General features: G+C 37.7%; 1 protein-coding gene across 1 annotated transcript; it reads left to right on the forward strand.

The window, feature by feature from the left end:
• Positions 1 to 6,053: 6,053 nt before the first annotated feature.
• LOC143591624 (uncharacterized) lies at positions 6,054 to 6,927 on the forward strand. Its single transcript, XM_077071776.1, has 3 exons — positions 6,054 to 6,212; positions 6,286 to 6,409; positions 6,491 to 6,927. The coding sequence occupies exons 1-3, from the start codon at positions 6,054 to 6,056 to the stop codon at positions 6,925 to 6,927; spliced, it is 720 nt and encodes a 239-aa protein (XP_076927891.1).
• Positions 6,928 to 15,176: the final 8,249 nt, after the last annotated feature.

Below are 15,176 nucleotides of genomic sequence, written 5' to 3' on the forward strand. Positions count from 1 at the left end.
ATATTCCCAAAGCACCAATATGAACACCATGGATTGTAATAGATAGCTTCTGGTAATCGCTTAAGCTACAAACCGCCACCATATTGGAACTCTAAAAGTAGAGTAGGGTTGGGCGAATCCTTGCTCAAATCTTCTTTTTAGCTTCAACCGGCTAAAGAAGGTTGGCAGAAGCTTAGGACAGTCTGTAAAATCAGCTTGTGGTACATAGAAGTAGTCCACAATAAGCTTGGAAGCATTTGGAAGGAATAAAAAGATAGCTTGCCATAACATCAAAATGCTTGGATTAATAGATTCTCCACAACACAGAATCACTCCGCTAAAGAATGATCTAGAAGTCCTCAACATCAACGTTCTAGACCTTAAAACTCAAGCATCTAGGAGGTGAGTGGCTTCACTCTTTGAACTCTTACTCATTGACACTCTGTAAATAAAATTCAACGCTGATGAACCATGGCTTTGGACAAGTTATACCTCCGACCCATCAAGTTTACAGTGAACACCGAGAACTTCTTTGATCTTAGAAAGCTTCTCTTTATCACTCTCTTTACTAAATCAAGCCTTAAATACGATTGATTTAAGAACACCACCTACCATATTATAGTAGAAACGAGGATAATGATAACCTTGTTTAAGCGTCAGAGCTTATTACCAAGCATCAATATACAAACTCTCATAGTTAACATTGTTTAGAAGCATTACAAAGTGTTTTCACCTTCTACAAGGGTCGATAACACATTCGTTCACTCGCAAGAAGGTAACTATAATATAAGCTCATTGTTACCACTAAAGAGTCTGACCTTCTAACATTAGAAGCTCACCTTCTAATAAATAAGCTGACATTCTAACATAAGACGTTCACCTTCTAACATAAGAAATTCACCTTGTAACAAAGTAGCTGACCTTCTAACACAAAAAGTTGACCTTCTAATGAATAAGCTAACCTTCAAACATAAGAAGTTCACATTCTAAGAAAGAAGCCGACCTTCCATCAAAATAAGTTGATGTTCTTAATGAAAACATCAATTCAATTAGAAAGTAAGTTTCCTCTTTTATCGTTTCATCTTGTCCATTTGACATATTATGGAGGGTCTAATTGAATGTTATGTGGACAATATGTTTTCTTTTAATAGTAAATAGACCTAATGATCTTTGGGCCAAATATACTTTAGGCATTTATAGGAATTCGGTTGGTGTCTTTGATGGGCTAAAATGTGGGTCGATTAACAGGGTGTGGCATCGCATTATCAAATTAGTTGTTTCCTTTAAGTAAAAAACTAATTTGAGGAGTCAAGGATTTGGTTGGACATATGTATAGGGGAGTCACAAATGTGTTGGAGATTTCACATTTTGTATAATTTTAACTTAGATAAGGAGGGTTGCATTGCGTTCAAGCAGGGAGTTAATGTTTAGAATTGGTCATGGAGGAGTAAAATCAGGGGTGGAGCTGAACCAGAGAAAGGATTATTTGTTGGGGGTGGTGTCTAATGAATTGATGGGTGGAATTGGTCAGAGAGGAGACAAATCAGGGGTGGAGCTGAATAAGAGCAACTAGATTTGTTTTTAGATTACCCTTCGGGGGTGGTGTCTGATGATAGGATTGATTCATGGAATCAATATTTTGATGAGTACGAATCACTTACAATGAAATCAATTGGGAAGTATATAGATTTTATGATACTTCCTGACAGTTTCTCTCTTACTCAACTGAATCGTTATATTCCCATTTAAGCAAATATTTTGGGGTGATGAATCTATTCTAGTCGACTTTGCTTTTGTCCAAATATGGCGGCATGAGGTATTAATACGGCGTTGGTTATTTGTCTTATTTGGTAAAACTTAAAGAAGAAAAGTGATCACCTATTTGGTGCTTGTGAGTCGGCTTAGAGTGTGTGGATTGCTTTCATTTTGACTGGCTCGACCTATCGTTGATACAAAATATCACTATCTAGGGATATTGAATTGGTTAGATTCGTTAAATGTGTCTGGAAATTAAGAAAATGTAGCTCATTCATGGCATTATGACTGTTTGGTAGGTGATTTAGATTTCTAAACCAAGTCATTTTCTCACGTGAAGTCAGGAGAAATAATGGCATTTTTTTTTAATATTTGATGACGTGGGTACCCCTGCCCACTCATAAGCCAGGGATGCTTATGGGTTGATAAGCAGCAAGCACAAGCTGCTAGACCAGGAAGCTTAAAGCTTCCTCAACAAGATTCATAAGTTGGATAGGAAGCTCCTCACTACAGTAAACCTCAGAATAGTCACTTCTAATGTGACATAAAGCTGAAAATATCCATAAGTAAGTATGTCGACATGGCAGACAAAAGTAGAATATAAGTTACATAAAAATGGTGTTGATTGTCTGCATGAGCGCAAAGAGGAACTGACCATTCCCCCCATTAGAAGCTTAAGCTGCCACAAGAGAAGCTTCTAGTTGTCTATTAATGGAACACGTCAACCAAAGGTAACATTCATTCTCACTTACTGATTTCTCTATATTCTATCTTCATACTCACCTTTACCACCACATTATCGTATCGTATCACTGATTCCCACGCCGGAGGTTGATCGTTGGAGGCCCCCTACTATGTGAGACTAGCCGTTCATATTTTCTTTGATCTTAGAAGGTTAGGATGCTCTGTTAGTAATACACTCTTGGCCAGCCATTCCTTTATTGTTAACTATACTCGTTGCAGCAACAAGTGGTGCCCACCGTGGGACTGGTGCTACTTAGAACATAGATTCTGGTAGTTTCAGTTCCATTGTTCTCAAGTATAATTCTTATGTTACTTAAAAGAGTAATCCTAACTAGAGTGTTCCTCCGAACGATGATCGACCTCAAGATAACTCCTCGCAGGAGGAAGGTATCAGTTATAATGCCGATTGTTACCATATGTTCTTGTAAACCTTGATAAGACCTGCTAGACTTTGGTTTAACACTCTTCCATCTAGAAGCATAACTTCCTTTGGAGATCTCTACCAAAGCTTCATAACCAACTTCACACAGCAAAGAAGATGCACCAAGGACGCTGCAGTCCTACACCATATTAGGGAAAAGGAGCATGAAGACTTTTGAATATTCATGGAAAAATACAAAAAAGATTGTTTAAAATATAGTGGTGCTTCTGAAAATATATGTGTTTCGGGCTACATGAATACCATCAAAGAAAAGAAGCTCGTGAGATGGTTCCATGAAAACATTCCCCAAACTATGAAGGAAGCTTTCGAAAGAACAAAAGCTTACCTTCGAGGGGAAGAAGCTTTGGATAACCAAGAAATGAGGAAATCTGACCATCGAAACTGGAGAAACCACTCCTCCAAAGGAAAGAAACCTCGATTCCAACCATTTTTTAAAAAGCATCCATAGAAGCACTGTGAGCATAAAAGGTCATACGACAGAAGCCACCCTTCCTGACAACAAAGACCTCAATAGAAGGATAAGCTGATCTTCTTTGCGTTAACCAAACTTCTACATGAGTTATTGGCAATCGAGGAGGTTAAGCACAAATTCCGTCCTCCTCATCCATTATCTAAGCCAACAAGAAAACATGATTCAAGCAAGTTTCGTGCCTTTCACAATGTTATTGGCCATCATACCAATGATTGTTTCTAACTGAAGAAGCGTATCAAAGATGCTGTTCAAAGTGATGAGCTAGCTCACCTACTTAAATATCCGAAGGATGGTAAAGGGGGTGGAAATAAAGTGTTTGGGGGTAAACATGGTTTAGATTTGTAACAAGAGGTAATGAACACTTTCCTGGAACCAGTAAAGCATATGCTTCCTTCCAACCGATCCTCACAAAAAAGTCATAATTCTGGTTATCGAAGAAGCTAAGCTAAATGTCTCCTCACTGAAGGAGCCTATATGGACTGTTGGGAAGCGACGGAGGTGATGTATGAAAAATGTTTCCTCCAACTTCCTTAAGAAATCAAGAAACAATTCCAGCACACTAACAACCCTCTTAAAAGCTTCACGGAGAAAAGGGGATTCACTTGGGAAGCTCACTTTGGATGTCCGGTTTAGAGATGGAGATAAACGTCAACTCAACTTAGGTTGAACAAACCATCAAAGTCAGTAGTAATCTTCCATCTCAAACTATGAGTAAGCTCATAACTTTATTACAAAAAAAGTATAGATGTTTTTGCATGGTGTCCAAATGATATGACAAGGGTTTCCAGGGAATATTAACAATCCTTGAACATCTCACCTAAACATAAACCATTCTCTCAACATAAAAGAAGCTTAGTTGTCGAGAGAAGCTTAGCTACTTGTAACGAGGTAGAATTCGAGAAGTAAGGTATCATTCCTGGATTGCGAACCCTGTTATGGTCAAAAAGTCTGATGGATCTTGGTGAATGTGTGTGGATTTTAAGGACCTTAACAAAGCATGTCGCAAGGATAGCTACCTCTTACCAGAAATTGACTAGAAGGTGGATTCCCTTACACATTAAACATGAAGAGAAGACAAGTGCTTCTTGGATACTAATAAGGGTTGCTACTAGATCTTAACGATGGTTGAAGATGAAGAGAAGACAACATCCACACCGACAAGGGGATCTTGTGTTACTAGATGATGCCCTTTGGTTTGAAGAGTGTTGGAGCTACGTATCTATGTTTGATTGACGATACCTTCTTCGAGCAAATTGGAAGGAACATGGAAGCTTATGTTGATGACTTGGTCATAAAAAGAAAACTTGCAAGGACAAGAAAGACTTCTAATGGACTGGTGAGGCTGAGCTGTCTTCCTAGCTCTAAAGAAGTATCTAGCTTCCTTGCCTACTCTAGTAGCTCCTCAATTAGTAGAAGTGATAACAATTTATCTCTTTGCAGGAAGGGAAGATATTAGCTCAGTGCTTATAGTCGAACTCGAAAAAGTCCAAGTTCAAGTTTACTTCATCAACGGGGCACTATGAGAAGCTGAGCTCAATTAGACCCCTTTGAGAAGATAATCCTCACACTTCTTCATACAACTAAAAGGCTAAGAAGATACTTCCAAGGTCACCAATTAAGGTGGTCACCGAAAAACCAACAAAGTCCATTTTGGAGAGTCCGAAAATCAAGGAATGCTAGCCAAATGGGCTATCAACTTGGGTGAACACAACATAGTGTATGAATATACAAAGACAATCAAGGGCCAGATCGTGGCCGATTTTCTAGTTGAAACACTTGAAGAGCCTATAGAGGTGAATGAGCTGGAAGAAGGTGAACTTGCTCTCCCCTTAGGAAAGTGGACGCTCTACACTAACGAAGCTTCAAGTATAGAAGGTTATGGTGCTAGTCTAATAATGACAGACCCCCAAGTAACCTAATATACTTATGCACTCCGATTAGATTTTTCATGTACTAACAATGAGGCTTTGATTGTAGGGAATCGCTAAGAAAAAACATGAAGATCTCAGAACTAAGTGCCTTTGCCAATTCTAGATTGTTGGCCAATCAAGTAAACAATGAGTTCGTAGAAAGGTAACCTTTGACGGTGAAGTATAAGCAGAAGATCTAGGAGCTTAGGAAGGAATTCAAAAGCTACTCTCCTTAGCTAAAGTTTCCAGAACTCGAAATAGGCAAGTTGATGCTCTTAGTAAACTAGCTTCTGTGACCTTTGCTCACATAACAAAGAAGGTCCTGGTTCAAGTATTAAAGATCACTTCGATTGAGGAACTAGAAATACAAGATGTCATTGAAGAGGAGGGAATCACTTGGATGACCCCTATTTTGGAGTTCCTCAACGATGGTAAGCTTCCCACTGATGAAGGAGAAGCCATGAGACTAAGGATTAAAGCCAAGAAGTATGTTGTGGAAGAAGATATCCTATACAATAAAGGGTACTTGAGCCCTTTGCTACAATGTGTAGGTCCAGGTCAAAGCAACTACCTTGTAAGAGAGGTACATAAAGGCATTTGTGGAACACACTCGGTCCAAGGTTGGTAGTAACTAGACTAATGAACCTAGGATACTACTGGCCGACAATGCATAAGGACTCTGCCAAGGTGATACACAAGTGTGGAGCTTTCCAACTTCATGCTCCCATAAAAACTAACCCAAAACATAACCATGTCCCCGTTATTTCCACCCGGCCTTCTACAAAAGGGGATGGATATTGTTGGTCCCTTCCCAAATGCATTAGATGAGGTGAAGTTCCTATTGGTAGAAGTGGATTATTTCACTAAGTGCCCGTTGGTCAAGCCCTTAGCTTCCATCACTAGGAGGCAGGTAATGAACTTTGTATGGGAAAGTATAATTTGCATATACGGGCTGTCATGTAATAGTGACTGATTACGGGAAGGAATTTGCTGAGAAGCCACTTAGCCAGTGGTGTAACGAGCTACAAATCAAGCAAGTGTATAGCTCAGTTGCATACCCCCAATCCAACGAACAAGTTGAACGAATGAACCGCGACATTGTAGAAGGTATCAAGGCAAGAGTGGGAAGGCACAAAATAAATTAGGTAGAAGAAATTCCAAGTGTTCTATGGGCTATTCGTACGACAGAGAAAACAAGTCTTGGAAAAACATCCTACAGTTTAGTCTTTGGCTCAAAAGTTGTTATCCCAGCTGAAATAGGGGTAAACTCAAGAAGGGTGAGAAGCATCAAGCAGGAAGCTTATGCTTCTGAAGTTTTTCTCAACCTAGATCTTTTAGAGGAAGCCCGTAGCCAAGCTAGCATTCGAAAGGCTAGGTACAACAAGAAGTTGGAAGCCTTCTATGACACAAGAGTGCGAATGGAAATATTCAAACCCAGATACTTAGTCCTAAAAAACAATGAGGCTAGTAAAGAATCAGACACGGGGAAGAAAAGAACCAAATGGGAAGGTCCATACATCATATCAGAAGCCCACTGGGTTGGATATTACAAGCTCAACGACCTGAAAGGAAAGAAGGTGCCACATCTTTGGAGTGACAAACACCTTAAGAGATTCCTAGTCTAGGTCATCATTGAAAATATATGTAGTAGTGTTTCTGTTCAATGTAAGTGGAAAGTCAATGAATTATATCATATTTTGAGTAACAAACTTGTTTATTACCCTATATATGGTTCAGCCCTCCAAACAAGGCTCCATGAGGTCTCGCGTAGTACCTACTCATGTCCAGTGTTGAGCTCCTAGGCCATATCGCTCAACGGGTAACAAGACACTATATCTTCATGTATACAAGTTGAGTCCCTAAAACAATACGAATCCATGGAGTACATAGAAGTAAACTATCTCTATGTAACAAGATTGATCATTTCTCACCAACTTGCTTAATAAGTACAAGAAGCTAGAAGCTTACCACGTTCATTAGCTCAGAAAGCTAAGGACTTATGTAACAATATACCACAAACAAGTTAACAAAACTTTGTGGACAAATAGCGGATGGGATATTCTTTGCATCGGTTCTTAGTTACTAAGATAAGGAAGGGTGTCTGCAGCATCAATCCTTAACAAAGTTTTAAAAACATTGCAAAATAACAAAAAATCATGAAAAACACAAAGAAACAATATAAATAACTACGAAGTATATTAAAACATAAAGCAATCTAAGGGGTGCTACCATACATCACAAATATAAAGATAGTTTGTATTTTCCAACAAAAGCATACACTATCAAAAATGAAGCTTCACGCATGAAGCTTAAAATAAACAAGTAATCTACTTGTCGTCACCAACAACAGCCTCCTTCCTAAAAGCTTTAGCAATCTTGTCTTCAAGATCCCCATGTAGCATGTCAACATCATCATCAAGGTCCCTAAGGGAAGTTTCCGTAGTGGTAGGAGGAGTGTCCTCAACTTCTCTTACAGGGGAAGGAGTGCGCTCGACATCAGTGGAAGGGGAAGGAGTAACCCCAACTTCCCTATCGGCACTATCAACAGGTTGGTCAACTGGAGAATCGGTAGCAGGTGTTTCGACAACAGAACTCCAATCATCAACATCCTCCTCTTGATCATCCTTATCAGGACCAATTTTGTCAACAACCTTATGCACCATGGCTTCGATCACCTGCTGAGTAATGTCTTTCTTGAGACCTTCCGGCACGATGTTTTGAAAAGCTGAAAAGGGTAGATCATGAAATAGATCAATGGCTTCAAGGTATGGGAAGGTAATCAATTTCATTCCCTTAATAGCGGCAACGAAAAACACTGCAACATAAGGCCGGTAGGCAAGTAGATCCTCTAGAGAACGACCAGCCTGACATGCCTCAAACCCAATCGATAAGCCATTGTGCCTACCATGCTCTATAGCTTTCGTAATATGTGTCACTAAGAATAGAGTTGAACTCACCACTATGAAGAAGGTAAGAAACGACATGAGGAAACCCCATTAAAACAATAAACGCTTCACAGTGAGAAGCTCATCAACCTGTCGTTAGAGGGCATCGATGGTGGCATTAGAGGAAAGCTTCTAATTAGCTAGCTTGTGGATCTCAACTTCTAGCTTCTTACAATCATCAGCCAGTTTTCTCCTCCCAACTTCAACGATTCTCCTTTCCTCAACAACATAATTCCTTTCTTGACTCAACTTATGGCGTTGTTCATGATTGCGCACAGCTCTCAAAGTACTACTATGCAATATTTAATGTGACATTATCTATTGTTTAATTTCAAATATTCCAACAAGATTCGAATAACAAATACAACAATCCATAATTAACATAATAAAAACAAAATATAATTCAAGCTCTTGTTATCTTCTGTCTAACATGCAACCCTAAGTTTTCTTCAAATGAACTTGATAATCATATCACACGATTACCTGCATATGCGTTAAGAATACAATAATGTTGTCAACACTAGGTTGAGTGAGTAAAACACCAGACTTTTATGATTATATAATAATAAATAAAAGAGTAAACAGTGTCAAGTGAGATAAGCAATTTAACCAAATGAGCAAGTAAATATGTTGTCGGTAAGCTCATTGCCAGATGAACTGGACGATGGCTAACACGACGGGCGTATAATCATACTAGTCTGAGAATATGTTGTACCTCTCCAAAATGTATTCAAATAAATCATATAAGCATATAACACGTTAGGCATAAATTGTTAAACACACATGATTAACAGTTGCAAGTTGAGTAATATATAGTAATAAAATATCTACGAACGCATATGTCCCCAAAATTGTTAAAAATAAGTAAAAAGAAGGGGAATGAGTTACTCACCTTAACAATTAAGAAAACGAGAATAAATACGTGAAACGGTAAGATAACGTCACGCTCGAGGTGTATCAATGAACGTATCCTAAGTATTAATAATAACCAAAGAATACAACGAATCAATAGATGCACTAATAAAAATTTAAAGTTGAACGGGTATTTGAGATAAAGACTTAACTAAGTTTATTATTTATTTAAAATGGTTATCTTTAATTAAAAGTTGTGAGTAAACAATAATGTATAAAACACATTAATAATTAATTTAACAATGTTAATTGATAAGAAATATTTTAGTTATAAAACTTTATAGTTATAAATAAATACTTAAATAAATATTTAAAACCTTGATAGAATATATAAAGAGATTGTTTTAACCATTTATTTTATTTTAAATAAAATATATTATTAGTGTATTTACTTGTTTAAAAAGAAAAATCTCATTATTTAGATTTTATAAATTTATAAAAATACTTAAGCTATATTTTATTATATTTACTAGGTATTAAATTTATATTTAATTAACCGATTTTCATAATCACACACACACACACACACACATATATATATATATAGACACATATATATACATATATATATGGTTAAACCAAGGTTTGGAAAAGTGATCGGTTAATATGTCGGTTTTTGTAAAATACAAATTAATTATTGATTTTATAATATTGGTAACTGATTAGATATATTAATAATGTGTTTTACAAGAATAAAAATCAAAAAAATAAACAAAACATGGGCTGGGGGTTCGATCCCGCGCCCCCGGCCTCTAGCCAAGCGATCCACACAAACGCACCCCAAGCGAACTGAGTTGGGTGCACATCTGCTTAAACTATGATACATAAATACTAAAACCAGACCAACACAAACTCAACTTTCAATATGAACCTCAGATTTATTAATCATCAAATCTAACAAATCTGTTAAGTTTTTGTTTAATTAACCTTAGGGTTAATGAAATAGGAACATTGACGAATAGGACTATAAACACAATTACCTCAATAGATGACATACTGATTATTAAAACGTTCGACGAGTAATCGGCTAGTAAACAAATAATGACGGCAAAAACATAGGATTACAATTAAATTAAATATGGGGGTAACGTTTGTGTTGGTATAAGGAGGTAATACATACGCTTAATTGAATAATAATGCACGTTATGATATAGATTGATGATCAAAGGGTGTCGGCTAGTATAAATTAAGCAACATGGATCATTTTGATCGAGTTAACATAATTACAACGTCGGTTAAGCCGAAGATGGTATGCACGATACATCCATTGATTCAATTTCTATAAAATCTGTGAAAATTGAGGTCCAAGACTTCCTATAATGTAAACGGGTTCAATAAACGAGTCTAGGGTTTGGGCTTTGGATCTTGGGTTAACCAAATTTGAATTGGTTAATATAAATTTGCACTCTAGTCCCTATGGTTTTAGAATGGGTACAACATGCGGTAATAGTTTAAGTTTGGGTCATTTTTGCCAAAACATGAAAATTATAATTATGTATTGTATAATTAATTAAATAATAATATAATAATAGTTAATTTAATCGATAAATGTGGCATAATATCCCGAAACTAGAAATGAGTCGGGTTTTAATAAAAATATAAATATTGAAAAGTCCGAGTTGTTACAACATTAGCCTTCTTAGGGTTTATAGTGGTTGCTTTGTTCTCAAAACTGGTCTTTGAAGGTACCATCAAAAGAGAAGGAGTGGAGCTTCTAGGAAGCTTCTCCCCGACGAAAGGAGCAAAGTGATTGAGGCAACAAGAGTAGCATCTTCGTCAAGATCAATATGATAAACAACAGAGGAGCATCAAGCAGAAGCTACATTCAACCTTTTATTACTTCGGGAAGAAGTAGGAACAACCTTCCTACCAATACCTTTGGTTGGGGGAACATAGGTTGAGGTAGCAACATAGCCTTCAGAATTGCGAAAGTCCTTGGTACACTCAACAACATTTGGATGACCAGGAGCATGCTCGGTAGAAACAAAGGTAGCGGATGAATACTCTTCAAGATCAAGGAAATCCAAAGCACCCATTTCTGCAAAGCAAAGCAAAGAAAGGTCAAGATCAAAAGGAGATAAAATAATAAGTCTAAATATAGTATAACATACCATTTCCATCATTGAAAATCTTGGGCTCTTTCAAAAGGAGATATAATAAAAAGGATAAATAAAGTATAACATTACCTTTCCATCACTGGAAACTTTGGGCTCGGTATGAAGAAAAGGCCATTTGGTGCTACGGACCAAATAAACAAGAAACTCTTCCGGAAAAGTCCGAAGTCTAAAAGACACAGATTGAAGTTTATTTAGAAAATTAGCATCAAGGTCATCAACCTTAGGCTCGAAAGGGTTCAAAGCAAGCCTATGCTTCCACCACACATTGAGAAAAAGGTAAGTTAGAGTTTGAAAGAAAGAAAAACTTATCTTTCCGAATGGAGGTAAAACCAACTGTGCTTGATATCAGCCCAGACTCACAACGGGTTTTCTCATTTACAGTGAAGCAGTTCCCATTCTTGGCAAGTTGAAAGAACTTTCGATACATCGGTAGGGTAGTCTCATAACCTAGGGAATGCTAAATAATCTCGAAATGAGTACCCTAACAACACCACCAGAAGCCAATTGGCCCAAACAAACACCATGATATTCCAAACCTACTTAGTTTCGCAAGCCTTTGTCATTGTCAGTCAACTAAGTAGGGCCTGAGGCCCCCTGTGAATCCGTAAATCTGAGGAGCATGCCGCAACAAAAGGATGGTCCCATGATATTCCAAAACATTGACAAAAAACTTGGGAAAAAGTTTATCGAAGGTTGGATTGGTCGAAGTACGGGGTATAAAGGGCAACCTTACCCTGAGGGCGACTAGAAACTGGGTAGCCATGTATTCTTTGGAATCCATGATGGAAATAAGAGTTGAAGAAAGAAGTATTGCACCTTTCTTAAAGAAACGACGATGGATGAGACTGTCGAAAGAACAAGTTATAATATGAGGGATTAAAGGCGAGGAGAGAGTTTTATCAATGGTTGTTTTTTTGGGCGTTATAAAAATTCTTTTGAATTTCAAATCCCCGAAGTATAGGGGCAGGTGGAAGAATGGGATTAATTTATGTTGGGCTACACCTATATGGTTTGTACTTAATCATTGTGGGCTTGGCTTTGGCTAACACTGAATCACTTGATTTAGGTGGTCCGTTTGAACGGGCTTGGGCTTAGGGTGTTTGGTACTATATATGTCATGTAACTAGGTCTTTAAGGCAGTCGGTCATTCATAGAACGTTGAGAGATGAGAGTTTTCTTTATCATTCATATCTCATTGTAATCACTGTTGAGGGCTTAAGCACATGACGTCGAATATAATGTGTGTTTTGAAGTCATATTTTGTGTTTCTTGTGTTTGTTCGTATTTATATTGAATCAACTCGTTGTTAGATTGTGCCTAACAACGGGTTTAAGTGATATCACATTTAAAGATCCTTCATTGGGACTTACAATTGGTATCAAAGCCTATAGACCTATTCTAGGCACGGTGTTGGTGATATCATTGATTCAGAATTGTGTTCTTGGTTAATGCTCTTTGGAAACTTTTTGGAAATCAAGACCAGTGTGTTCTGCGTGTTCATCGAACTTAGTTGAGCCTTTTTTGGGATATTTTTGACTTAATATTTGGTTTAAATTCAATTCCGTGAATTTTCGAGATCTGATTTGCTTACCAAGCTTACCAAGTCAAACGGCTTATTTGTTCTCGACAATATTTTTGTGTTCTCGGGTACTATAACAAGGGTTCTCAACAATTATTATAAGTTTTCGACCAAGATACATCGTTCTCGGGTTTATTGGTGTGTACTGTGTCCTCTGTCCAAGTGTTCTTGGTCAGACTACACGGTTCTCGGCTCAGCTTCAGGGTTCTCAGGATCATTTGCTGGTTATTTGTTATTGGGTTTTCGGGTCTTAGTTGAAATTGGGCCTGGTCTCTTTGGGTCTTAGTTATTGGACTGTTATATTGGATTGTTTATTTGGACTATAGTTTAGAATGGACTAATTAAGTAACACATCATAAAATGCTGCTTTGCATCAAGAGTTGGGCTCCATCATGGGAACTACTACTCGTGTACCCCGTCTACTGTCTCATGAGGGGTTTGCTGAATGGAAGTTCGGGTTCGAGAGGTATGTGAAGATGAAGGACACAAAGATTTGGAGAAGCAATGTCAGGGGTCCTCGCCCTATCACTTATCAGAGAGAGAATAATACTGAAGTAGTTGTAAAGCCCGTCGAAATGTACTACGAAGCGGATTTTGAAAAGATTGAAGAAGATGAAAAGGCTCTTGCTACTCTAACAATGGCACTTTCACTTGAAATTGCTCAAGGATTCAAGAGGGAAACGAGGATATGAGAAGGCGTCGACATGATCTACTGAGACAAAAGTTCTCATTAAGGTGTATGAGGGAAACGAGGATATGAGAAGGAGTCGACATGATCTACTGAGACAAAAGTTCAATATGTTCAATCATGTTCTAGGAGAGTCTTTAGAACACAGCGTCAGAGATTTGTTACGTTGGTCACTAAAATGAGATCTTCAAACATCAATCTGTCTTCTATCGAAAAAAATAACATGTTGTTCAACTCTTTGCCACAATGTTGGGACATGAATGTTGCAGTGATCAAGAAGACATAGGATCTAGCCAGATTAAGTTTGTCAGAAGTGATGTCTATCAATAAGTCATGTGACATGGATGATAAGCAACATACTATAAATTATGCCAACTCCTACAATGCAGCTGGCTACAGTGTTGCTTCCAATAATGCACTCATATCACAAGACAATTTTTCTTTGTTCAAGTCTTCTCAAGGTCAATATACTCAGCCACAGAAGGCTCATAACAACTTCTCAATATTTAGGTCCTCTTAAGGTCAATTTACTCAGCCACCACCACAACCTGCACCTGTGTTCTTTCAACAACCTGCTCCAGGAACTAAGCCCCAATCAGCTTTTGGGTCTTACAGTCAGTCTCCCACTCAATTTCCTGCTATTTCAAAGGAGACTCAAGAAAACATTGTCTTAATGTAGGTTTCATGAACTGCTACAATGTTTTTATTGTTGGAGATATGGTTCAAACAGTCATAGTTGCTGAGTTGGATAAAATTCATCCTGGTGATGTAGAGGAAATGGATATCTCTTGGCAAATAGCCATGGCAATGTTTAGAGAAAAGAATTTAAAAGAATTTAACCAAGAGAACATATAGAAACAACTGGAATTTTCCAGCTAACAAGAAAGTGGGATTCAATAAAGAGACGTTGAGGTGTTATAACTTCCACACGCCGGGTTACTTTGCTCGTGAATGCACGAATCCTGCTAAGGAGGTAAACCGGGAAAGGGCATTAGTTCCGCTAGGTGGTGTTAGAGGAGAAAGTGCAGCTGTTGCTGGAGAGAATGAGCGGGGATTGGTGGCCCAATAGTTTGATTGGAATTACCATATGCCAGCACTCAACATCAACAATCAGACTGCTAACTTGGCTTAGATTGATGTTACTGAAGAAGAGAATGATGCAAAGGAACAAGTAAAGGAGCTTCAGTTTGCTTTCATGGCCTCTACTTCTTCCGACTCTTCTAAGGAATGTTCTTAATTATGTTCTCAATCTAGCATTAATAAGATAGATTTGTATAGAGCTCACAATAGTAATCTGATTAGAGAAATTGAGGGCATAAAACATGAAAATTTCACCCTTAAGAAACTTGAAAAAGCTTTAAAAGATAAACTAGAAACACAACAAAAGGATTTCTCAAAACTTCAAACAGATTTTAGCGTAAAATGATGTCGCCACTTAGATGCTAAACAGAAAATCCCCGAGCTAACCGCCGAGTTAGACACTTCTAAGTTGGAGATTGCAAAATTAACTAATAAATTTAAAGACGCTGAATTCAATTATAAGAAATTCGATGTCTCTAGTGCTGTTGTTGAATCTATGATTGAAAAACAGTTAAAATGGAAAGAGAACAAGGGTGAGGGTATTGGGTACAAT

This window comes from Bidens hawaiensis, unplaced genomic scaffold (assembly GCF_021521415.1).
Source record: "Bidens hawaiensis isolate Kalapana, Puna unplaced genomic scaffold, B.hawaiensis_p1.1 tig00039953_1, whole genome shotgun sequence".
In the NCBI taxonomy this organism is placed as follows: Eukaryota; Viridiplantae; Streptophyta; class Magnoliopsida; order Asterales; family Asteraceae; genus Bidens; species Bidens hawaiensis.

Bases quoted from the DNA above. Each gene is read 5' to 3' on its own strand.
- LOC143591624 (XM_077071776.1), top strand. From the start codon at position 6,054: ATGTCCCCGTTATTTCCACCCGGCCTTCTACAAAAGGGGATGGATATT. The intron at 6,213-6,285 runs GTAATGAACTTT...GATTACGGGAAG, and splicing joins CTTCCATCACTAGGAGGCAG to GAATTTGCTGAGAAGCCACT. The intron at 6,410-6,490 runs GTATCAAGGCAA...TTCGTACGACAG, and splicing joins GAACCGCGACATTGTAGAAG to AGAAAACAAGTCTTGGAAAA.